The 26,923-nt window shown below is 36.6% G+C and overlaps 1 protein-coding gene across 1 annotated transcript; it reads right to left on the reverse strand.

Annotated features, from left to right (window-relative positions):
- Positions 1 to 1,848: 1,848 nt before the first annotated feature.
- On the reverse strand, positions 1,849 to 26,412 carry LOC134629770 (complement C3-like). The gene is made up of 43 exons (XM_065471232.1): positions 26,318 to 26,412; positions 25,309 to 25,507; positions 23,290 to 23,452; positions 21,236 to 21,330; positions 20,642 to 20,730; positions 17,770 to 17,852; positions 16,850 to 16,937; positions 16,626 to 16,728; positions 16,311 to 16,431; positions 14,550 to 14,665; positions 13,403 to 13,549; positions 12,977 to 13,076; positions 12,797 to 12,891; positions 12,514 to 12,705; positions 12,219 to 12,374; positions 11,852 to 11,981; positions 11,698 to 11,766; positions 11,022 to 11,216; positions 10,809 to 10,929; positions 10,645 to 10,733; positions 10,399 to 10,538; positions 9,969 to 10,181; positions 9,218 to 9,281; positions 8,954 to 9,043; positions 8,311 to 8,514; positions 8,031 to 8,106; positions 7,764 to 7,923; positions 7,485 to 7,580; positions 7,072 to 7,222; positions 5,672 to 5,757; positions 5,357 to 5,434; positions 5,102 to 5,257; positions 4,938 to 5,000; positions 4,773 to 4,854; positions 4,559 to 4,607; positions 4,046 to 4,136; positions 3,853 to 3,939; positions 3,650 to 3,758; positions 3,432 to 3,521; positions 2,824 to 2,916; positions 2,655 to 2,738; positions 2,075 to 2,219; positions 1,849 to 1,990 (listed from the first exon to the last, which is right to left on the reverse strand). Exons 1-43 carry the CDS (start codon positions 26,410 to 26,412, stop codon positions 1,849 to 1,851), a joined length of 4,995 nt encoding a protein of 1,664 aa, XP_065327304.1.
- Positions 26,413 to 26,923: the final 511 nt, after the last annotated feature.

The raw sequence follows: 26,923 nt of genomic DNA on the forward strand, positions 1-26,923 counted from the left end.
AAAATTGCAGACACTAAAAAATGAGCTTGTGTAGACGATGTTTGTTTTTCACTGGTCAGTATATTCATGCTTTTTCGGTTATCTGTGAATGGCTTCAATAGTTTTATTTGTTCAGGGTAATTAGCTTTCTAAAAGGCAATGTGGAGAAAGCTAAGAATAAGGAGACAATCCATATTTGACGTTTTGTTTGTGATTGAAAAAATCTTCACATAGTGTGTAATCTTAAGCTTATTTCTAAGAATATATTTTAGTTACATGGAAATCTTTTGGGAGATAACTGATAATTATTCAATATGTACAGTATACTTTCAAGCTTTATTTTTTAATTGTGTGATGAGTGCCAGTTCACTTGATTCGAGGTCTGGGCAAAACTGTTGAGAAACCACAAACCTTTGAGAATATTTTTTGTTAGTGACACCCTTTGTTCAGCTGTTTTCTATAGTTGCATTGCTGTAGTGCATGTGATTTCATTATTATACTAAATGTTACTTAAAATTGTGACTGTTATGGCTCTAATTGCCTCTAGACTATTGTTTTTTATGATGTACACCTATGTATCAGGTCTACATTACTAAATTTGTGTTTTGTACATTTAATTGATTTTCAAAATGCAAAAAACATTCAAAATTCCCTAAAAGCGCAAGTTTTAAAATGCCTAATTATTTGTTATTTGATAATGGCTTTAGCAGTCATAGTTTATGACTGAAAGTATGGTTGTATTCATTCTGTATTTTCTCTGCAGTTAAAGTTAATAAAAACTGAATGGAAAGAATAATAGCTTGGTTTTGTGTTAATAGTACTTGAACCATTTGGTGCAATCGGTTTCCCCAATTGGATTAAGTTGTTTAAATACAACTATTTAAGTTAATTTAACTTAATTTGAATATGAGCATGTAACACTTTAAATAAGTTTGAATAAATACAGCATCTTAGTACAACAAATTTAATGGTTTAAGTTAAAACATACTAAATACAATGAGTAAATAAACATAATGCATTTGAGTTACATTATTATATTTGCTTTGGGTTCTCGGGACTCTAATAAAGTACTTAAATAACCCAAAACTGTTTAAGTTATAAAACTTGAATCAATTGGTGCAATCAGTTTCCCCAAATCATTTGAGTTAACTTAACGTGTCAGGTTTTACAGTGTATCAAACACAATTGCAGCCCTAAGATCAAATATGATGGCAATCTGTTCTCGCACAGTTCACAGTGCATACATTGCCAATGTAACCTAAGTTTTGAGGAAGGAAAAAAAAGCACGATATAAATTTTTTTTTTTTTAAAAAGGACAAGTAGTGCAGATATAACTCAGGTTATATAATTTTATTTGTTGTTACATGGGTAAACATGCTGACATTTTATTTTTGTTATTATTAACTATCTATTAACCACCTTCGTACACAAGATGCTACATGATGTTATACGTTTTACAAATGATTCCTACATGTTCGTCCAAATATAGGTACCATTTACACTGTATTTTTTCAAAATGTAATATAAATGTGGAGTAAGTCATTATTTTATTGTATACTACTTGAAAAATTAACCTATTATCTCCTTACAGTCGACCAGTTCTATTCTTGCCTGTCTTCATCTTCCTGTCTCTCTGTCTCAGTCCAACAGGGGACATTTGGGATGTGGTGGAAGACTCACTGGCCTCACTTCAGACCTGGAAGTCTATCTTTAATATACAGTTTATGATTTTTTCTTTATTTTCTCCTTTGGAAAGCTAGCCTAATTCTTGGTGTTGCTAAGTCAGGTTTTTGTTTGCCTTTTTTAAAGAAGTGTCTTACTCAACCTTTAAAAAACATTTTTAGATTATTTTTATTCTCTTCAGTTTCACTAATTTCGACATCCTCGGATCATGTATTCATTGACCATCTCGTCAATGGCTAAACAGGTAGAATTATGTTCCTCAGTTGTACATTCTGTTACTGTAGGCCAGTACTCAATCCAGGTTCTCTCACCAAGGACATACTGATACCTAATTTGAAAGTGAAAAACAGAAAAAAATCTTACAAATCTTTAAATACTCCCAATATCACAAGAAGAAAAAACAACAACTTACGATTGACTCTTTTCATCTTTGAAAATATCTCCAGATGTTCCCATCATAAGGAAGGTTTTGCCCACTCCCAGATCTAAAGCCATTCTACAGTGTGGATAACCTAGGAACGTGCGCTGTCTACCCTGAGCACCCACATCATAACTTCCTGTAATCAATACATAGAAGAACAAATGCAAATAACACATAAAGGAAATTTTTACATTTTCTTTGTATTCTTTGTAGCTCTAATCATCACTTCTGATTGTGAAAGATTGCAAACTACCTGAAAACAAACAAACAAACACATAAGTAGGCAGTTTGGGAAGAATTATTGGTTAGAGCCCAGAAAATGAATCTAAATCATACTTAATTGTGATTCTTTTAAAATTCACATAATAAGAAGAAGCTCAGCTATGAAAGATTAGGTGTCATTTTAATTCTGAGAAATTCTCAGCCAAATATTTGAAAAGAATGATGGCTGAAAATGTCTTAAATCCAGACAAAGAAGATATTTGGTATCACCATAGGGGATCAGATAGGGAAACAATACAAATCGCAAACATTTTTGGTTCTGTCACAGGTTTAAATAGAATCAACCTACCTTCTTTGATGACTTCCAGCACCTGCACTGTGTAAATGTCTGTGGACAAACCATCTTTAAACTGTTCCACGCTCACTTTGTATGCTGAGGACAGGCAGTTTGTAGACTGTTAGCTCACCTACTCTGTTCCTTAGAGTATTTATTCCATATTTATTAAAAACAAACTTACCAAAATCTATTTTGCTCCTCACTGTAGTCTCACAAATCTTATCTTTGCGTTCATCATTGTTGATTTTTCCCTTCTTCTGCATACTACAATTCTCTGGAAATATACAACAGGCACAAAGCGATAAAGGAACTAAATGAGATTATGTGGAATTTTGTGGACTGGTGATGGCTGCATGGATCTAAGTCACATTTTAAATATGTTAGAGCTGTGTTCATGTTATCTGCATTTGACTGACAGATGAGCTCCTATTAAACAATAGAATCATACATCTCATGGGTCAAATACATTACCAAAAACTAACTAGCAACTACAATATACACCCAGCAGTCGCGTCATTACATCTTGCTAGTATCAGGTTGCCTCCACAACTTGTCACAAAACATATTCAACAAGTTGCTGGAAACATTCCTCAAAGATTTTGGCCACATTGATGCGATTGAATCACACAGGTGTATTTGTCACGGAGTGTCTAAAGTACTGATATGGTAAAAAAAAAAAAAGTTCCAAGTATTGTGTACAATCTACCTGTTCTAACCTTTGTATACCAAAAATGTTTAATAAAGAATTTCAGAGGTTAAAAAATGTATGTAGCGTCATCTCTTGCTTACCTTCAGCACATATGCATTCATCATTTCTACAGAGGCGCAGCAGCTCTCCAGCTTTCCTCTCTGGATGATAGAATCTCACACATTTTGTTTCTGCATTGACAAATAAAGATGTTTTTGCACCATTGTAGTACATTTAAAAATTTAATATTGCACCCAACCACATGAAATGAAATCTCAACGCTCAAAAAATGATTCAAAGATGCCAAACTCACGATCACTTTGTAGCTGGTCGCTGAATTCGTAGACATATACAGAAGCTGGTTGTAAGATGCCCACTTTCAGTTTCTGATGGACCCTAAAGGCAATCTCCAGCTCTGTGTAAGGAACCTAGAGGAGAGAAGTTATGAAAAGGAATTAAAAAATGATGCGAGCACAGGTCAAAAGAGAAAAAGTAGAGAGAGGGGGGACACTGATAGCTTACTTTGTTCAGGTAGATGGTGAGCAAGCTTCTCTCTGACTCAGTGTTCAGCCTGTATTTTGAAATAGTGCGGGCATACCCTTTGGCTTGCTACAATGAAACACACACATCCACGGTTCAAAATTTAAAGATGCCTAGTTAATTAGAAATACTGAATTCTGAACAATTTGAGCCCATTTGTGTTTATTTTTCTTACTAAATCCAGATCTTTTGTGCTAACAGTGAAGCCAGTTAGCAGGCCAATATCCAAGACTGGTGTGGTTGCATTACGCTCCTTGTTCTTATAACTGTAAACAGAACAGGGAGAATAAGTAATCAAAGAAGGAAAAGCCAAGAACAATTTCTTTATCAGCAGTAAAAGACACAAAAGTTACAAATCTGTATAGCTCTAAACACCAGCTGTGAGAGAAATGTTTTAAATAAAATTTTTAGTGCTGTCAGTGCTAATCTTGTTAAAATGACGTTAACGGCATAACCGCATTAACGGGGCAAATCTCCGTTAGCGAGTTAGTGCAGATCGCCCCGTGCGCGGTCGCTACAGGTGTTTTTCTGCCTGGTGACTTAATTTTACAATTTTTCCAAGTGTGAGCTCAAGGTTGTTCATTTGTTGGTGGGAATAATATATAATATTGTTAAAACCTTTAACAGAAATCAAAATAATTTGAAAAGTTCAATGAAATATACATCTATTTATTTTTTGTCTACTTACAAAACCTTAATTTTCAGGTTGTAGATATTTTCATCATCACCCAGCGACTCTGCAAAGGCAAAGCAATGGAAGACTTTAAATCTGATTTACAGTATTTATTTTTAAAAAGCTCGGAAAAAATCAAATCAAAGTAAGAAAATTACCTCACATAGATAGTCAAAAAATGTGTACAGTTATCTTAAGATGGATAAACTGACAGAGGGCAGCAAATTACCTGGAAGGAGCTGCACTGACAGGTTAAATTTCTGACAGTTGTTTTCTTTTTCTTTCGGCAGTTCATAATACAGCGACGTTATCTGTGATACAGACAACAGGAGCTTACAGCAAATTCAAACACAAGGAAACAAATAAACAAACAAAGACATTGCATTTTACTTACCGTCAGTGTTGCTTCTCCTGGTCCTGTGGCTGACACTTTCACGTCTTGGTTTATGACGTTGATCTGTCAGGGATGCAGAAATCAACACATAGAAAGCAGAAGAAACAGCGATGATTGTTGAGATGCTGTGTATATACTTATATGAAAAAAAAACACTTTCGCACTTTAGATGTTCTTGTAGCAAAGTGGTTTTCCCAGTTAAAGTTGTATTTGTCAGGCTTTGACCTCCCCGGCAACAAGATGTCCACATTCAGATCGTACTCTGGCTCTTTTTCACTGGTCCAGTACTCTGCTATTGCCTGGTACACTGTCATCGTGGCCTGGGGAAAAAAATGATCAGTGATCAATAATTTGTGGCCAGAGCAAGATTAACTTCATCAGAGGATCAGTACATGAGGATATTAAGATGTCTTCTTTACCTGAGCTGACCCATAGCCTCCATTCTCTCTGATCTGTTTGTTGAACCATCGGACAATAGGTCTTGCTTCATCAAAGGCCTTTAATGGAAGGAAAGGGTTGAAATACAGTGTATTTGTCTTATTTTAGTTAAATATAGAAAATCTTATCAAAGCTGTTATATAATAAGCATGATTTCCACAGACCTCTGCATATCCTCCTACACTACATCTATTAATCTTCTCTGTGGTCTTCCTCATTTCCTCCTCCTGGCAGCTCAATCTTCTATTACATGTAAACTTTAGCTCCATGTACTGCTCTGTGACAAAGATACTTACTTTGGCCCTAACAAGAGCCAATAGAGCGTAAGCCGTGGCCTCCACTGTGAAAACTCGTCCTGCAGGTGAAGGCCAATAGGATGAATCTGAGCAAAACACAGAGACAGTTTCGCATCAAGTAATGTGGTGCTCTGTCTAATCTTTAATTTGAATGATTTTTATAATTAACTTGATAATAGGTGGGTAAGGTTATATAAATATAAACACAAGTTCATACACAAGAAAAATGCATTCCATTTTTTCAAAAAGAAAGCTGCTATTTGATAGGTGCTGGTTGGGTGGAGGATTAAAGAAAAAAGGAGGAGTGAAATGCAGAAATGCAATGCTTGTCGCTGCTTCAGTAATAGTTACCAGATACAACTCAGTAGATAATTGTTGGTCCTATGGAAAGAGAAGGAACCCAAAGAAGATTGCTAGGAATAAATGCACACTGGATAAGCAGAAGAAGATGGATGGAGGGAGGGAGGGAGGGAAAAACACAGAGGTGGAAACATCAGTGTCTAACATTGTTTTTCTTACAATGTGGCAGGTGAACTTGCATATAAGGATGGAATCACAAACTCTCATGTCATATGTTTTAGAATCACGCTTAAAGAAATATACCCCCAAAAAAGGTTACACATTCATTCAGCAGGATGTTGATCCAAAATGTTCGAGTCACTCATTTAGTAAAACCTCCTACACTACATAAATGATCCAAACCAAACTTCTTCACTTACTGTGGCCGCTAAAAAATAGATTAAAAAAAATGTCATGGAGAACAAAAATCAGTTAATCAGTTAACTGTCACAGAGACTGGTTGGGTCCACACCCAAATGTTGTCAAGCAGCTCCACAAGTTAACCGACAGAAAGCAATAAAACAAAAACGTTCCATCTCTGATCTTTAGTAAAGTCATTATTGGGTATCAGAATACGCATCTATTTGTACTGATTTTGAGTTGTATACAACTTCAAAACTAACAAACTTATTTGTGTGGAACTTTCTGATTGACAAATGTGCTTTCCAGTTGACAGATGTGTACTACAAAAATCATTTTCTTTCACACTCTTATCCAGTTATGTAACATAATGTCAAAATACATTTTTAGGCCACTGTATATTGTGTTTATAGAAAGCTAGGATATGCACTGAACTACAGAACAATTCCTGGAATGTTAAATAGTGCACATATATTTACTGCATTTTTGAGCTTTTCTTTCTTGCAGGTAACTACACAACCACACTGATGCTTTACTAAAATCTCTAATAAGCTAACATGTACAGTGAATGTTAGACATGAGAGTGAATCAGTTTAACCTAAGTTTTTGTGATGTGGTTGTTGATATATTTTTGCATAAGCTATTTGTTATTCCACTTTAACACTACTATCTTTACATTCTGGATTGTTGTGTTACAGCACCTGGGGAAGAAAACTTAAAGAAGATCTCTTGGTTTAGTTTGTTTTCATTGGCCATGGCGTATGATGTTATGGCAACAGCATAAGGGTTGACTAAGCTTGGCAGACGCCTCTCCAGGTAGCCCACTGCTTTATCTATGCTCGCTTGCAGATTCTGGATAGAAAGAAACAATGAAGGCAAGAAAGGTAGAAGAAATGCAAGATCGCATTGACAGGTAAGATTTAAGTTGCAGCTGCACAGATTTTTAAACATCTGCAATATTTGGTGAGAGACTGGGAGCAAAATGTACAGGCTGCCAGTCTTTCGATAGATCACTAAACACACTATCCTTTATTTTTTATATTTGACTACTGGGTTCCACATTCTGTGGATAAAAGTTTAAAAAAAGAGAGATAAGGAACAAAAAGGCACTCACACGAACAGTGGGAGCACATATTGTGCGTGACTCTTGCATAGAAATGACGCAGAATGCTGTAAAGGAGGAATCTGAGTCTGTGTCAAGCACATCACCCTGTACATGCAAATACACACAAGCATGTCAAAACTACTGATATACTACTTCTTAATATATTTAATAATAAAAGTTTGCCGATTCATCCAAAATGACATTCAGGTATACTATTCTGCAGGTTTGTGTTTTATACAGGCCTTTGTTAAAATGAAGAGTTAAAGTTAATGAAATCAGTGCACGCACAAGAATCTCTTTGTGGGACACACTTCCAACTTCCATAAACATGCCGTTAGGTTGCTGTGTGTTCACGATCAGAAACCTGACAGCGTTACAGATCACTTCACTTTGCACTGCTATCAGATTGTTGGCCAGGGCAAACACCTTGACAACATATGCTGTCAACCTAGTAGAAGAAAGAAGGTGTATATGTAAAATCAACACATAGTCATAATCCGAGTGAGAAAATATGCAAACATTTACATATTAAAAACCCATGACCGTAGGCCTCACCAGGTGCTGCTGGGGTCATCCTGAGTCCTAGCAAAAGATCCATCTTTTTTACTGTATTCAAGTTGGTTGTGGTATCCTAAACAAACCAAAGAAAGCAAACTCAAGTTATTCATTATTGTTTAAACTCTGTACTAAAAGTTACTGAAAACCAATTTGAATAGTATTTTTAAATTAGGAGGTTTTGTATTGCTGGTTACTGCCAAGTGTGACCTTTGGTTTTTACACATGGCCTTAAAAAAGAAATCTCTCATACCTATGCTAACAGTTTGTCTTAACTGACCAGTTGTGATGTGCTGGAGGGCCTGATGACGCTGGTCAATGTTCACAATCTCCCAGAGATCGGCTCTGTCTAAATATGTGATTGCGATAACTGGTAGGGTCATGTGAATCATGTTCTCCTCTCCACATCCTGAAGGCTGATAGATCAGACCACCCATTGACTCCCCACTAATTGTGTTCTTGAGTACGTTTCTCTGTTGTTTCCCTGAAATTAATACACAACCAGTCTCATCATTTGCCACTCAGAAGAAGGTGGAACACATAGCTCTTACCAAAGAAATAATCCCATATGCAAACTACATATAGTTTTGGTAATATGATTGATTTTAATTGATTAATATGCATGAAATGTTTGGTTTTTTTTTTTTTTGGCAGGCTCGTCAGATATGATGTAAGCATTTGAAGGCTGATCATTAGTGTGATCATCACTGACGATATGTCATTGCTTGTTGAATATTGCTAGTGCTTTTCTCAAGCAGAGAAGACTATGCTGAAAGTCTGCAGAAACTATTGCTGTGAGGAATCTGACAAGACACTGGAACCGCAATGTGAATGAAATTTAGTCCTGTTGGCACCACTGCCTCTTATCTCTGCAGTAATACCGAGGTAACACTGCAGGGACTCTGATGTGTTACACATCTTACCTGTTAGCGAGATTTGTGTGCTGGTAGGTGAGTTTGGAACAAAATCTATCACAGGAATCTTGCTATTGAGGATTTCCACTTGTCTGCCATCTAAAAAGTTGAAAAAGTTTAATTAATACTTACAAATAATAACTGGAGATGATAGCTGTTCATTATCAGGCTATAAGCAAATGAATAAGTTACTACGTTTTCTTTAACTGGAGCTACTTAACATTAACTGGAGCTACTTAACATTAACTGGAGCTACTTAACATTGATACTCACCTGTACCTCTTTGTTTAGGGTCCAAAGTTAGAGTATGAGAAGATTTGATCAATATGCCTTCAGGCTGAAAAAACAAGCAGGCATAACTTTTTAACTTGCTGTACAACAAATTTAGATGAGAATTATTTATCCTAGGTGGATTTGATTATAAGAAGTATCTCAGTTTAGTTCAGGCAGATCCACTAATCAAAAGAACAACTTTAAGTCAGCAGTAATTTATATTTTCCACATTTACAAGCACACACTGAGTAAGGATGGTATGGGAAGAGCAGCGAGTGTGCCAACCTGACTCGAAAAGCCATGGCAAAAAGGGTGGATACTGAGTTTTGGCAGTTTAACAAAGTAATATAAACTCAAACAAGCAAACAAAAAATGAAACCTTAAACCTCCCCAGAAAACTACTGTATGCTGAGGAAGAGTTGAGTGTAAAACATGTGGATTGTCGCATCAGATACAGGATGAGAAGGAGGATGGAGGTAGGTTCCAAAGCATGTTTTAGATTAACAGAAGGTTTGGCAGACTTCAGGGACTAAAAGGGACACCCTATATTTGACCCTTAGAATGATCATAGGTGATAGCTCAACTGGAATGCGGGCTGAGCTTGACTTTGGTGTCTGCCTGTACCAATGCTGTGCTCGATTTCTTAACTTATTTAATTGTACCCTGCATATCTGGCTGCATTCAAAGGCTTCATGTGTCTCTTAAAGGTAGGGAGCTATGTGAGTTGGTAGAATATGTCTTTCTTTCTCACCACTACTCGTAGCATCTTCACAATTCCATCACTAATTTCTGACTCTTTGACAGCTGCTTTGATCTCAATGCGGTGTTGTCCCTCTTTTGTAGGAATGATGGTGAACGGTACAGACCGTATACTTTTGGCCCCGACTTTCATCTCCTGACGATATCGCCCACGTTTAGAAGCTGCACTGCACACATGTTCCGCCTCAGTCAGATCAACGCGCACCTTGAAAATAAGTTCATTCAAGGATTTCAAACACTTTTTGTCATAGTCTACAGAATATAAATACATCACTACAGTCTTTGATTAAGTTTCACTGATGAACAGTTAATTGAATAATAATAATAATAATAATAATAATAATAATAATAATAATAATAAATTGTTGGGAATTGTTCACTGGATGGAACATTATGATGGTGCTTGAATGAACCAGGCTTACTGTGTAAAGATTGGGACTATAGTTGTGGATGACTGCCTTAATTTCTAGCTGCTCACCACGAACAGCAGAGTCAGGTAGCTTCAGATCAACAAAGAAATATTTACGGACAGTTATCTCTAGTGGATCACCCACACAGATACCTTCCAAAAAAGGGAGAAAGACACAAACACAGCAAAAGAAAGACCAGTTGATGAGCTATAGGTTGGCTCCTTGATCTAGAGACAAATTATATCAGTTCAGCCTCACCGTGAGTTTTTGACAGACTAATACCAGTGAGCTGCCAGGTTGTGATCGAGTCTTGCAAAGGAATATTTCTCAAAACTGATTCTGTTTCACTGGAAATAAAAATATCAACACTGTGAGAGGGGAAAGTATTACTATATTTCAATTCTATATTTCAGCTCACTAACCAGTTAGCACTCTCCTCAGGGCAAGCAGGCAATTTGATATCAGACCACAGCCAACTTTCAGGGAAATTGGTGCGTGAAACAATTTCATTGCTGTCCATGAAACTGCTGTCATCATCCTCACCTGAAGTTTTAAAATGTTCACATTTTTATTTCTTTATAGTGACCAGTATAACCATTTATAACCACCTTCCATCCATTGTTCGTGTTTCTTACTGCGAGCCAGTTTGAGGCCATCCTCCTTCTTTTCAGCTCTCTTTTTTTCCATTTCCTTGCAGCAGTGCAGGAAAGCCTCAAAACAGGCTGTATCAGCGATAAACTCACTGCGCTTCTCACAGTTAGATGAAGTCGGGGTTTCCCGGATTCCATCTAAGCAACAGTCACGTTCCAGTTTGTCTTTATATTGATTCACTGTGGAGAATATAGCATTTAACAGAAAGACAAAAGGCGAGACTCCTTCTTACCCTAATTTTTTTACACAGAGGAATAAAATACTAATAATTAGAAATTAAAAAAAGTTTCTTAATTAAATTAAATTTGACTTTGATTGTCACATTGTGTTAATGGTCATTTTTTTTCTTTATCTCAAAATTACTTTAAAAAACTGTCAAAAAAGTTAAATTTGGTACAACAACAGTAAACTGGAAAGTCTCAGGCGGGGGGGGGGGGGGGGGTATAAAAATTGAGCAGCTAGTTGTAGATGAGACAGACTGGATTTTTCATATATAATAAATGAATACTCTGTTAAGAAAAGAGACTCTTAACTAACTTTTATACTTCCACAATCATATAGCATGGAAAAGTCAAGCTTACAAACGTTAACAACACAAGGAGTTATTTGTAAAACCTGAACTGTATGACAGAAGATAATGTAAGTGTTTCTTGATCTTACATAAGGCAGTTGTGACATTCATCATATCAACGGCCCTTTTTCTTCTGTTGGGGGTCAGACATTTCAGCTCTGGAAATGAAACACAGACTAGGCTTTACTATTTTGATTTTAGAAGAAATAAGGAATACAAGTGTGAGAGTAAAAAAGAGGTCACCTTGTCTGTAAGGAGTTCCAGAAGCTGTATTTGACTTAAACAGCAGCCCAGCATCATAAAATACACTCATGCTATCCTTCCCTCCACCTGGTGTGCACCCTGTATCATAGTTCTCCACAGTGTCCCAAATCTACAGTATGGAAGTTATACACACAGATAAGCAGATAGTTTAAGTTTAAGGTTCTGCTATGAGTGGGCTGGCAGTTATTTTTATAGTTTTTGGTTTAGTCTTCCTCCATACCTTTATATATTAAAATGTTCTTGAGCAAAAAATGCAACAACTTGTATCTTTAGTCCACTGCCATTAAAGTGTGAGCCTTAAACTCCTCCGTTATTTTGAAAGGGGAATAAATAAAAAATAAATTACCTTTTTCTGGGTTAGACGGTGCTTACTGTTTAGGACGTATACACCTTTGTCAACTGCAACCAGTCCAACTGTGGCTTCTGGATCACCTGTGATTTTCAGCTTAAATATTTTGCGAGGCTCATAGAATTCAGAACTTCCTTCTGATTGAAGCTTCAGCTGGAGAGGGCAGGAAAAGTAGATTTGTATTCGTTAAACCAGCCAGACTGTAAGTTGGAAAAATACTAATAACTTTAACTGTGGTGCGCAGGTGTGTAATTGTCCACTTAAATTGCTACATCATTATTATGCATCTCACCGAACCCATGCAGGAGTCTTCTACATCCACCCAGACAGAGTCTGATACAACTTCGTTATCATTTGGATGATAATAAGCGATGATGCGGAAAGATGGCAGCAAGTCTTTGGTAACAGTGATGATTAAGGATATCATTACTTGACCACTTGTTCTGTAACGGCCATATTTCATGAGCTGACCTCTGCTAAGTATCTAGAGAAAAGGAACTGAACATCAACACTTGTCTCTTATGTATGTACACTCTAGTACGTACGTTTGTTGTGTAAGTAAATACGTATCTTACCAAGTACGTTATGTCATTTTGAACATTTTGCTGCCTGCTGAGGTGAATGTTGATCTTCATGTTTTGCCCGTTTTTTACTTCAGCTGTATCCACCCCTATAAAAACATTAAAAAAAATCTGACTTAAGAAATTTGTTTTTTTTGGATGTCACTACCTCTCTAATGTTATTTCAGTACATACCTATGTGAATGTAACTGTTGCTCTGAGAGGCATATGGGAGAGCAGTCATGGTGGCTGACGCTTGCCTTTCAGGTGAAATTTTAACATCGTTGGTCTTTGCCTACAATAAAGCACATGTAAGCTAATATAAACTAAAGTATTTGACTTCGCTCTCACTTTCATTCAGCCTGCATATAGAGGTGACCCATGTACAGTACAACATTGCTTTATGTGCAAAGTTGAATTTAATTATATCAAAGCCAGTATTCAGTAACAACTAAATATATACAGAATGATGATTATGAGACAATTAGCCTAACAGTATCTTTAAAAATATATTTTGGTTTCTCCCACTGGGGATTTGAAGATTCCTGTATATCAGATAAGCTTATCTAACAACTGACAATCCAGTAAAACCAAATACTTCTATTAGGATTTATGACTTACTATGATTTTCATTGGTTGAGGATTATTGACTGTATTGATAGTAAGCCTCGCCATGCCATTAGCTGCGGTAAAGCCTTGGACATCACCTGGGTCAATCATCACTGCAACACCTTGTGCAGGAGAGCCATCAGGATTCAAAACCTCAATCTGCAAAACAAAACAAAACAACAATGATTTTTATCATTTTATCTACTCCTTTTGACCATCTTTATACTTCTCCGTCAACGCTGTCAAAGCAAATTCACATTTTTCACAATGCCTGTCACGATCCTGGTAGTGGCGATTTTACGATTTTGTTTCATGTTTATTTTCTTGTTGTTCTTTCTTTTTTCATGGTTTAGGGTGTCTGGAATCCTCCCTTGAAGGGGGGGGGGGGCTCTGTCACGATCCTGGGTCTTTTGACCCAGCGTTTTGAGTTTTAGTTTATTTTTGATGTTTATGGTTTATGTTTAAGTTCATTAGGTTATCTAAGTTCATTTGTTTATTAGATTCCCCTTGTGTCTTCTACCCCTGTGTTTTAGTCTCCCTTTGCCCTTTATGTGTTTCATGCTGGATGTCTTATGTTGTCAAGTTTGTATTGTAATGTCTGCGTCTCATGTTTCCTCTTTTATTTTGAAGGTCCATGTCCTACGTCAGTGTAGTCAGCTTTGCTTCCTTTGTTTCGTAAGTGTCAGCTGTTTCCCCATGTGTTTCCACTTCCCCTAATCACCCTTGTGTGTATTTAGTCTCTGTGTTTCTGTTCATTCTTTGTCAGGTCGTCTGTTGTTCACGTCACGTTTCCATGTTTCAGGTATTGTTGCATCCAGGCCAAGATTCATGTTGAGGGTTTTTTCATGTTTATTTTTAGTTCACCCAGTTTAGCGTAATGTTAGTTTTGCTTCAGTTTGCCTTGCCCTTTGTTTGTACCTTTTTTTTTTTTTTTTACCTGCCTCATGAAATGGCTCGCTTTTTGTTAATATTCAAGTTTTCTTCCCTGTTCCTTGGAGTCTGCGTTATGGGTCCTTTTCATCAATCCATACAGTCTGCCTCTGCCAGACTGTGACAATGCCATCCAGTGGTCATTTCTAAAGTGACCATTTATGTATCTCAGATCACCTGACCATAGTTTTATTTTTACAAACATGCAAATAAAGGTAATTCACATTACCGCAACATCGAAGGACATTCCTGGTTTGAAATATCTGGACGTTTTCTTGAAGTGGATGGTGTAAGGTGATGTAACAATCTGAATACCTGTCAGCTCTGCCTCTGCCATTTCACTTCCTGTACAAACAATTACATTAAATATATGAATTAAAAATGACTATTAGCACTTTAAAACACAATAACAACAGACAAGCAAAGACTTCAGGGAAATGATAATATAGAAAGTTAAATGTACACGCTTTTGGTGCAGTATTTCAAAAGCAACTTAGATGCATTTTAAGTTGTTGGCTCTCAGTATATTAATAGCACAACATCAGTATATTAATTTTGTTTATTGTACATATAAATACAATATAAGGATTACATTTAATATTGCGCCAGGAATGATATGATCCCAATTAATCCCAATAAAATGGAAGTGAAATTTCATACACAGGACAAGTCTCCATCTGTCCTCTGTTGTGTTTTCCACATGGTTGTCTCTCTACCTGTTCTGTGTTTTTTCTATGTGTGTGTGTGTGTGTGTGTGTGTGTGTGTGTGTGAGAGAGAGTGAGAGTGGAGAACTGAGAACTGATTGTACAGGCATTATTAAATATTTACCAAAACCGTGTTTAAATATATAAAGATAATAACATCAAGAGTTAATTTGGCTGAACAGGGCACTTTAATAATCTAACAATGTAATTAATTAATATAATTAATAGTTTGTAACTTTTTTTAAATTTACATGTAGGATTTGTTTTAAGATATACAGGTCAAAAATGTTAAGGGAACATAAGACAAAGCCAGTTAAACTTCAGGCATATAAGTCTATCAAGTTAGGAAGCATAAATCATTGTATATCAATCTTATCTTTTTTGATCCAAATGAAAGCAACAACAGAAGCACTGGAAGGGCAACAAGAAGACACTGCCCAAAAGAGAATACCAGACTATAGACACAGACACAGATGGATGCTTTTTGCTAGTGTGCTTGTCACTACTGATAGCATTAGACTGTTACTGAAATGTATTCAGGTTGCACAGGTAGTTTATATTCTCCAGGATGTCACATTCATTCATCTCTCCACAAGAAGGTTTGCTGTGTCTCCCAACATAGTCTTAATATTACAGAGGATATACCAAGAAATGAGGTGGAAAAGAAGACACAACGAGAGCTGGACAGGACTAGGAACGGCATTAACTGAACAGTCAGGCTGATATCTGCTCCTCTGTGCAGAGAGAAACACTGCCAGAGCCCTTCAAAAAGACCTTGAGATGGCTCACGTGCATTATTCTGAGATAATTGCCAGAGAACACCAGAACTCCAAACACAGTTACACAGTTATATAGTTTCCTGTGTAGCTTTTTGCACAGAGAATTACTGCTCACGGGATATTTGCTATTTCTTGGTTATGTGTGAAAATATCAGACGATCAGCAGTTTATGCAATCCTCAGACCAGTCTGTCACTCAAAACATCCATCTCTCTCATTTTGATGCTTGGTTTGAATTTCAGAAGGTCATCTTGATCATGTCTACAGACCAATATTGAGTAACTGGCATGTTGTTGGCTGATTAGGGACTGGCATTAACAAGCAGTCCAACAGTTGTACCCAACAAATTGGCTGGTGGGTGTATTTCATCTTACTGAGAGTATTTCAGTAACACAGCTATTTACACACCCGTTAATGCTTGTGTTAGCTATAGGTGTTCTACTATAATTAACAATCACCTTTGATATTTTTAATTACACTCACATGCTCTCTTTCTCCATTTCTTACCGCTGTCTGTCAGCACATTGACAGCTGCAAATATGGAGCTCCCCACGAGGCTGGAGATGTTTTCAAAGGTCTGTTTGATGTGCTCTTTCTTCAGCGTGACTGTTCCTACACCATTCTCAATCTACAACACATAACACACATAATGTTAGTGCTTTATTTCATCTGGATGCAAATGTTGCAGCTCAGGCCAAAACAGAAAACATTTGTTGTTGTGTTTGCATGTGTGTGAAAGAAAAATGTGAGTGACAGAAAGACACAATAATAAAGATGAAGTGATGGCACACAACAGTGATGAACAAATGTGTGAGCATGTACCGACACTTTCTGAAGCGAGGCCTGAAAATTTGTCTTTTGGTCCTGATGCAAAACTCCAAATACCCCAAAAGCTGACCCATCCACCTCTTCACCAAACAGATAGCTAAAGCCACAAGAAAGTAATTAATAAGCTAAAGAGGCCAACCAATGGGTATGATTAAAATAAAAGCATCAAAAAACATAAAAAAAACAACAATCTAAAATCTAAAAAACATTTTACATACGTAGCTTTGATGTTGATGGTGAGCTCATCACTGTCCACATAGAAGAAAGGATTTTCATGCGTCAGCTTCACCTCGAAATTGGGCAGCACTGAAATGACATTTTACTGTATGGTGAAGATAAAGTAAAAAGATAGTAAAAGAATATTTGTACAGGTTATATATAAAGTGGATTTAACTTCTCGGCCTGAAAAGTGAGTCCAGAAAATGGGGAGAAGCCTTAAACCTGCATTCTTTGTAGCAAGTAAGAAAAAAAATTCTGTATTGTTTGTTTGTTTATGTTTCGGTGGGTATTGTATTATTTTCTTGTGCTTCTAATTTTTTTTTTCAATTTCTAGTTCCTAGTTGTTGTTAGGTGAGTTAATTCCCTTTTCTGATCCATTCTGTCCTAGTTTCATTTATGTGTTTTGGTCCTTCAGTCTAGTCTCTGTATTTCTGTATTTTTTGTACCACTGTTTAGTTGTGTCAACTTAATGTTCTTTAATTTTAGTTAACCTCACTTGTGTTCCCACTGGTTTCCTCTCCCATCATCATCTCCCATTGTCCTTTGTTGTGTCCTTCCTCATGTCTTCCAGCTCTGTTTCCACATTTTTAGTTTCTTTGCTCCAACCCTACTACTGTGTTGGACTTTTGCATTCTGTTTAAAGTAAAGCATTAAAGGTCATTTTGAATTTGGTTCCTGCCTTCTTGGGTCCCAAATCCTGCTTGGCACACAGCTATTTTATGACAATGTGATCTTTACATTGCAAATTATGCTCCATATTAGTGAAGAAGCAAGAGTGTGCTACTAATATGGTGACAGCCAAAAATGCTTAGATAGAGACTTCAGAAACAGGGCTTTGCAAATCAGAGGGTGGTGGCATAATACCTTAATCCATCTTTTAAATGCAGTCTATGATGAAAATGCCCCTGAGATAGCTCACCATAGTCCTTGACCTCAAATTCTGCAGAATAGCTCAACTGTGGTTTACTCTGGAAACTCGCCATCACTTTCCACAGACCAGTGCTTTCAAAAGACAAACACATGTACACAGAGTCAGACTGACATGTGAAGGATGTCTTCCAGGATGATGGCATGTTTCAGTGGCTAATTCTGTTGCTGTTTGGTTTTCTCAATTCCCTAAAGCCCCATCCAATTAAAATGTGCATAGCCGAATCCCCAATTGAATACACTCATAGTGCTTAAATATCCAGAATGATGTATGTGTAGTTTGGCATATTTTTGTTTTTAACTGAGAGATGGTGATGCTTTTAGATGAGTAACATAAATGCTAATATGCATATGTTGAAATGCTGATGTTTATGAACAGTGTTGGGTAAGTTACTTTAAATTAGTAACTTAGTTACATTACTAGTTACTTCTCTAAAAAAGTAACTCAGTTACTTCAAGTTACTCGTTACTTTCAAAGTAACTAGTTACTAGGGAAAGTAACTTTGGTTTTACTCAGAATTCTCTTGTTAATGTGTTGCTTCCGTAACTGGATACCCAGCAAGATTGCCAGTCTTCTATCTTGCTTACTTGCCACAGTGCACTGTGCCACCTACCAACAGAAAGGAAAAAATAATGTGCACATTTCCACGAGAGAAATCCCACGCCTGGACCGTCGTTGACCGCCGCCATGATTCTAGCCTGCTTTTTACATCCAACACAAAAACTGCAGTCGTGGTGCTTTTGATTGTACTCAGAACTTGGAAATTCTGCCTTCTGAATAGGAAGATGTAGGTAACACCAGACTGCAGATGAGCTGCATACAGAGCTGGACTGGGACAAAAAATCGGCCCGGGCATTTTGACTAGAGACCGGCCCACCATTATAGGAAAAATCATAAAGCCTTTGAATGAAAATAAACACTGTTGTGACAGTGATGTACACTGTTCTGATGGTATATATGTATCAATCTATCAATCGTTTGTTGTAAGACTCAGATAATTATTTTTTTTAAAAGCGAGACATTTTAAATGAGAATAATAAAGAAAAGTATTTCCTTCTCCCCCCCTTTCCCTGTTAATGCCCTACCTGGCTCCCTGGCAACACTTTGCTAGACCCGCCCCTGCACAGTTACCAGCTGTCAGCTACGTAGAAAAGGATGCTGGTGTTATTTGTCTCTCAGAAACAGTTCATAACTTCCCTTCAACTCATTCATGTCACCTAAAAGGTAAACCTGTTTCTCCATCACCTGTTCAGCTCTGATGATTCAGTAAGGACATCTCCTGGTTTCATCTTCATGTTTCCCTCTCACCAGATATACAAACCATCATGACCAGCAGCTTTACAGCTGTGGCTCCAGCAAACATCAGCTGATACTAGAAATTAATATTAAATAAATTCTAACAACAGCTGATCAAGCTTAAACGTGCTGCTGTTGTTTAGCACAACATCCGCTGGTTTCTTCTTTCTGGCGCAAAGTGGGCGATAAATAAACAAGAGAGAAAAGCCGATCAGCTGATCATTGATCAGTTTCGTGATTGAAGTAGAAACGGGAGAGAATGAGAGAAGAAGAGGCAGCTGTGCAGCTCCAGCTTTGTGTCTTTTTCATTGTAGCTGAAGTCCGGGACAATCTGTGTTCCTTTTCACCTCAATACCAAACGCTAATATTTTCTCTGAATACGAGACGATTCTGTTTTTTAGGGGACGGTTGGCAACTCTAATAATTAACCGTATGAACAAAATAAAGTTCAACATCAGTAACATAGCACCCACCCAGCTGTATAGAAACTCCGTCATGCTAGCTAGCACGCAGTACGAAAATGTCAGCACAACGAAAATAAACTGCACATAAACTTGGTTTATATCTGACTCCGATAGACTACAGGTCATAACTTCTTACCTGAAGTTCAGTTCACCTGACACGCGAACCGGCGGCTGCTTCGGGTCTCTCCTCTTGCCTCCCTTTTCCTTCATCCACCTGCTGGCTTCCACCACTTGCTAATGTTATTGAATCTGTGGAAGCTCCGCGATAGCCACCACACGAAGTAACGAGTAACGAGCCTATCTAAATCCCAGTAACGAGTAACGCGTTCCTGGTTTTGGCATAATAACTAGTTACCGTGCTCGTTACCACAATAATAACGTAGTTACTGTAACGCGTTACTTAATAACGCGTTAGTCCCAACACTGTTTATGAATAACTGTAAGTGTGTTTGCCAGGTTTTGTGTGTTAAGCAGATTCCACATTTACTGTATTTGCTGAAAGTTTCCTTTGTTTATCTTTTAATGTCTACTTTAATGTCTGCTTTAGTGACATCACAACAAGCTTTGATAAAATCCTATGCACGCCTTTTTCAGCAAAATAGGGCACATCTTACTGGCAGTTACTAACACCTTTTTGTAAAGAAAACGTAAGACAAAAATGTCTTAAGGGGGTTAAATGCATGGCATACTGTCAATAAAATTAACCTGTAATGTTTAGTTAATTCTTTATAAAATCATTCACATACAATGTGAAACTACTTTCTAACTGCTCTGACCACTTCTTTGATGCAGAATACCCCTTTCTCACATCAAGTATCTAGGAAATGTAAATGGATCAGCTGCCTGCAAAACCCCACACGTTCTCAATAATAAATTCTGTTATAATAAACACAGAGACGATGGTACAAGTGCTTAACATCCGTAACTTGCAAATATTAGCATTCTAATAAGTACTTAATATATGCATGTTAAAACTCATGTTACTTATCACTATGTCTCAGTTATTCCATACATGTAAAAGTAACATACAAGAAACCCAACCCCCCACCCCTCCAAAACAACAAAAACAAAACAACAAAAGCATGGAATTAAAAAATATATACCTGACAATTTCATTAAGTTGAAAATGTCCAGAGTGGACTCCTGATTTCACAGAAACTGTATCGAGTGGGAAAATGATGCCTTCAGGGTTCTAAAAAAGAAAACAAAATAAAAACCAAAAAAACTAGTTTTATACTTCGATTTACAAAAAAAAATCTAGCTCCTTCATCGATACTTACTATCTCTTCTGTCATACTGTTGTTGTATTATTTACTCTATACACTTAATGTTTTCATGGCATATTAAGTTATATTAAGAGTCTATTAAGACTCCATAAGCCCAAGCCTTTATACATCTCAGTCATACTGCCTTCATACTACCTAGATATGAAAAGCAACAGAACATGTAATATGACTATGAATTCTGCAACCAAATGACCTCAAAATTCAATCAAATAACACATTTTAATACCCATTCCAAATGAATCTATATAGTCAAATTCTAGTCTGCCTGCCAGTTAGTTTACTGCTTGGTGCAGACTGATGGTAGTGGTTTACCCTCTATAAAACAATGACAACTTGCCTTCATCTAAAAAAAAAAAAAGTTCAACAATATCACATTCATTATTAAATAAAAGATTAAAAAGAAAGCAATACCACAAACTGAATGGCAACAGAAGTATCACTTATGGTGGAATTGTCCCGCTCCACTGGTTCCATGTTAGGGGTCAGTGCAAACAACCTGTAATGAACTGAGAGAAAGGTTATTCATTTAGCTCTCTGACTGTTTGGCTTTTTCAGCTGCTTGTAACAGTAGTGTATTTAATGTGTTACAAAGTAACAAAGAAATGTATGTTTATGTCCTCATTAGAATAGAGCTTTGTGTCGGTGTGTGCCTATGTGACATGTTATGGACCATGTTATGGAGTATTGTAAAGTAAAGTAACAAGTAAAGGTGGGCAGATCATTTCGAATATGAACTGAATATCACTGGTATTGGCATTGGATTGATACTAGCATGATAAGATTAGTACTTTGTTTCTGTCTTCTAAGTTCTATATGTAGCTCACTGAATTGTGTTAGATTAAATATTTTTTGAAAATGAAAAAATATGCCTCAAATATGCACTATGAAAAAATGTCTGAACCTTTGTGTGCTGACTCTTCAATTTCTTTTATTTATAGCCTATAGCACATTTCCGCACCTGAAGTTGACCTAAAAAGTCCTTTAGAGACAGGCGCAGTTACAATAGAGGTCTCCAAAAAAACAAACGAAAAAACATGACAAGTTGAAAAGTGTGGTTTGTGTGTGTGTGTGTGTGTGTGTGTGTGTGTGTGTGTGTGTGTGTGTGTGTGTGTGTGTGTGTGTGTGTGTGTGTGTGTGTGTTAAAAATCACAGTGATTTAGTGGTCATTAAAATGTGTTAAGAATTTGTAAACTGACGATGATTCATCTCATACAAAATGACACACTGCTCTTCCTTACATAAATTGCCTTATATATATTAAAAGTATTGGTTATCAGTATTGGCAATACAGACCCTGTATTTATTTTATCAGACCACTAACAAAATCTGCAGTATTACACAGCACTAGTAACAAGTAGAGCAAGTAATTTGATATTACAATAAAGCAAAAAAAAAATGTTTTTAGAAATCCCCAACACTACAGAGGGGGTTGATTGTACACATTGTAGTTTGCGGTGGGAGCCACAGGGAGGCGCCAGATTTTCAGGTTTAGCTGTAACTCTAAGTAAAACATAAAGGTGGGCTCTTTCATTCTGCATTTAAACAGAGTAATGCTGTGCTTCCAAAGGAAATGTAACCCTGCATTTAACTTCACTTCCAGCGGAACATCTTTTTTTCACCACTAGAACTATAAGTCAAAGCAACAGCGCAGCATTGGCAGGAACAACAGCTATATCAACATAACATATACATATATTTTAAAACACAATTTCCTTAAACTCAAAATGAAACACAAAGTTTCAGAGACACGATATGACATTTTTTCCTACACTAGAATGATTGTATGATGCACTTTGGTCTGATTTTAAACTTTGCTGTAGGCTTTGTGTTAATACTTAAGAATGAAAGAAAGATTTTGTTTATGTCCTCATTAGGATAGAGATTTGTGTTGTTGTGTGCCTCATATGTGACAATGCATCTTGGGCCATGTTATGTAGCATTGTAATATGCCACATTTCCCAACATGCTACAGTGTTTTTCAGAACAGTTAAATTAAAACCATCATGTAACCATCTGTTACGTCTCAGGGAGAGTCCTCTCCTTAATTTTTTAATAGTATAAATACAGACTGGTCTGGTTTGAAAACTAGATATATGATACATTTCTAAGATAATACTTAGAAAATCCCACATGTTTTGTATTGAAGAAAGACTTCTGCTACTTTCAACAGACCTTCATTTATCTAATGAGCTCCACTGAGACCTCTTTATATGCTTTTCTTGTTTCTGTATCTAGGGTCAAGCATGCAGAGCAGGATTTAGGATTTTCCTTTTTCAAGGTATAAAGGAGAAGCTGAACAATGACCTCTTTCTTTCATCATAAATTACTGTTTGAACAAAACAATAACAAGAAAATCCAACATAGAGAGCTCAGACTAAACGACTTTCTTTCTATTATGAAATTCCTCTTTAAATTCAGAATGTCTAAAAATACAGAAGCATTTTATCATTGTGTATTGAACTTACCTTTGCTGTTGGGTGTGTAGAGAGTCTTGTCCGTCTGGATGAAGATGTATCCAGAGTGGAAGGACACTAGGACAATTTTCTCCAGTTTCACATCAGGGAACTGAGCTTGCAGGTAAACATACTGCTTCCTTTGTGGATCCCTACTGAAGCCTTCAGTGGGGATCTTGGACCAGTGTGAAGAAACAGTACAATGCAGGGTACATGAGATAATTAAGTTTTAGTGGTAGTGCAGTGCCACTTCAGAAACTATTTGGACACTTCTACTTTTTGTACACTTAATAGTTTTGCAAATGTAATTTTTCAATTTTCCCAACGACCTATAAACTAATAATGAAAATATTAAAAAAGTGTTTGTGTTTATTGTCTTTGCTAATTTGTAACAATTTGATATGTCATTTTTGAAAGTATTCCGGCTCTTAATGCTTCAAGTCTTTGGAAGCCTGGATAAGAAGATTTGTCTGTAAAGTGCTGTTTTCAGGCTCCTTCCCGAATCCAAACTGGAACCAGCTTCCAGTTTGGATTCGGGAGACAGACACTATCTCTACTTTCAAGATTAGGCTTAAAACTTTCCTTTTTGCTAAAGCATATAGTTAGGCCTGGACCAGGTGACCCTGAATCCTCCCTTAGTTATGCTGCAATAGACGTAGGCTGCTGGGGATTCCCATGATGCATTGAGTTTTTCCTTTCCAGTCACCTTTCTCACTCACTATGTGTTAATAGACCTCTCTGCATCGAATCATATCTGTTATTAATCTCTGTCTCTCTTCCACAGCATGTCTTTCATCCTGTTTTCTTTCTCTCACCCCAACCGGTCGCAGCAGATGGCCGCCCCTCCCTGAGCCTGGTTCTGCCGGAGGTTTCTTCCTGTTAAAAGGGAGTTTTTCCTTCCCACTGTCGCCAAAGTGCTTGCTCATAGGGGGTCATATGATTGTTGGGTTTTTCTCTGTATTTATTATTGTGCTATCTACTGTACAATATAAAGCGCCTTGAGGCGACTTTTGTTTGATTTGGCGCTATATAAATAAAATTGAATTGAATTGAATTGAATTGAATTGAATTGAATTGTATGTGCTTTAAATGGAGGCTTTAGCTGGACCACTCAGTAACAGTCAGAGACATGTTCTAAATCCATTCCAGTATTTCTTTGGCTGTATGGTTATCATCAGACCAATCTCAGGTGGCATGTACTTTGAATAAGGTTTTCTTCAAGTATCTGCATTTGGCAGTGTTTATCCTTCCCTTACTGTTTCAGATCTCCACCAAATAACATTGCAAATACCATCATGCTTCACTGTCTGGATGGTACTGGCCACATGATAATCATTGCCTGGTGTTAATCGATCATAGGTCTTGATGTTTTGCTCAAATAATTCTGTTTTTGAGTCATTACATCTTTGTTCTTGTGTGCTGTGACCTAAAAATGTATCTGGAAAACTTTTCTTCTCTGAAAGCTGCTTCCTGAAAACTGAAAGGGTTTTCCATTGGGCACATTCTCCCATTTTTGTAGAGGACTTTCTAAACCTCTTTGTGTGATCACTGGGTCCATGTTTACCTCCCTGACCAACTTTCCTTTCTAATCTGTCTGGCTAAAACACTATAAAAAGTACGTGTAGTTTTATACATGTTACTTTCAATTATAGAGCCAACTGCTCCTGGACAATGGAAGATTTGCTAATGGTTATATAAACTTGCTTTGATTTTTTCTTCACCACTGGCTTTGTTTTTTTTAATACAATTTTTTTTTGTTTTATCAATGATTATTGAATGTAGACTAATATGAAAAAGTCAGTTTGATTAATTCAAAACAAATTTATAACAAATCTTATAACACAAGAAACATTTAAAAAATGTAAGGTGTCTAACTTAATGGTGTACGTATGCTAAACTTTAACTTAAACTCTTGTTCTGTATCACTTTGCTTATTATTATGCAAAAACTGAGGGCTGACAAATCCAAACAAGACTTACCTACCAATGAAACCAGTTAACAGTAACATAGATTTCCATATTTCTACATTACCTTAATTTGTCCAAAGGCCTGAAATTTATTTGCACTGGTGAGGTTCACAGATGTTGATATCATCCTTTTGGATTTGGTTGGATAGCTCATTACACTAATTTCAACCATTAAATCGCTTTCATCAGTGCAGTCTTGACACTCCACAAATATGTTTTGTGCTGTTCCTACCCCCAACAAGTTGGGGGCAGACATCACCTTCCTATGAAGCAGTGGTGAGACAGAGAGGAAAAAATTAAACATTGCTTCTAAGAACAGGCAAACACACTGTTGTTTACCACTGACAAATACAAAGATTTACTTTTATTTGTTTTTTCCCAAAAGCTGACGGGAAGTTCTGGTTTAAACAATATGTTTGACTCTCTTCTGCTTCGAACTGGACTTTACACATAATAAGTGATCCATTGATTATCTTGACTAAGGTACTAAGTACTAAGTCAATATAATATTTCATCACTGTTATTATTGTTTATTATGGTTGGGAGAGGAAAAATAAAAAACATCTAAAACGTAATAAAAAGTCTAGTTACTTGCAACAGAGTGTTAATTTATACAACAGAAACTGCTAAAAGACTAATCATTATGGAAGTAACAGATGAAATGCAATTATTGAAAATCTTTGCTCGTATAGGTTCAATTGGAAAACCAGTAAATCAGTAAAACAGTAGGGACAGAGTTCCCAGTCAAAGACAGCTTTTATTTGAGCTTTAAAAATAGACTGGAACTGAAGCAGCATATTAAAATGAATTAAATAATACAATATTTCATCACTACCAAATTTAAATTTCATTTTCTCATCAAAGATATAGTGTATGATATAACACTCTGACATGTCTGAGGGGTGCAGAGCCTACATTTGATATTGTGCTGTATATATAAACATTACAGAAAATATTTAATAGCACCAGTAACATAAAAAACCCCAATAAATTCATGCTGTTATTTTACAGACAAACATTTTCCAATCACAAACTATTGTAAACTTAGAGTTTGGATCTTGAACTCTACTTACATGGGTGATCCATCAGTCAGAAAAATTAAGGACAAAAAGGCCAGTGAGGCTAATAGCCAAAGCCGAGTCCTGTATGTCCCCCTGCCTGATCTCATATCTGCGCTTACCATACAACTCTGGAGCATTTTTATCCACGTAATGCCCTCCTTCTGCACTTTGACTTTGACCCAGTGCAGTTTCGCCCAATTAATCTTATTACTAGATTAGGTAAAAATCATTGAAAATGTTAAAAGTATGAACATTTGCATACTAGAGCAGAGTTCTCTGCGGTTTCATTTAAAATCAGGACACACACCATCAGACTTAAACAGCAATCACCATCTTGTTTTCAAAAACTAACACTGTTTGATAAGCCGCTGTATGTCCAGAAATTGGTGAACAGTATTTTTTTAAAAGTAATATACAACGCAGCATCATTCATATGAAAGATATGATTCTATTGGAACAGCAAGTATCATTTGTTCATGTTAAACTAAGAAAGATAAAATTAAAATGCTAAATCTTTCTCAACAATGGAAATATAATCAAATGAGATAACGTGTAACTGGAATAACACTTTATGATTGAGTTTTTGACACTTGGCCCAGAGGTTACTTGAAATTAGAT

This window comes from Pelmatolapia mariae, linkage group LG6 (genome assembly GCF_036321145.2).
Source record: "Pelmatolapia mariae isolate MD_Pm_ZW linkage group LG6, Pm_UMD_F_2, whole genome shotgun sequence".
NCBI lineage: Eukaryota > Metazoa > Chordata > Actinopteri > Cichliformes > Cichlidae > Pelmatolapia > Pelmatolapia mariae.

Bases quoted from the DNA above. Each gene is read 5' to 3' on its own strand.
- LOC134629770 (XM_065471232.1), bottom strand. From the start codon at position 26,412: ATGAGATCAGGCAGGGGGACATACAGGACTCGGCTTTGGCTATTAGCC. The intron at 11,982-12,218 runs GTAATTTATTTT...TCCATACTGTAG, and splicing joins ACCGTCTAACCCAGAAAAAG to ATTTGGGACACTGTGGAGAA. The intron at 3,759-3,852 runs GTAAGCTATCAG...TCTCTCCTCTAG, and splicing joins TCACCATCTACCTGAACAAA to GTTCCTTACACAGAGCTGGA.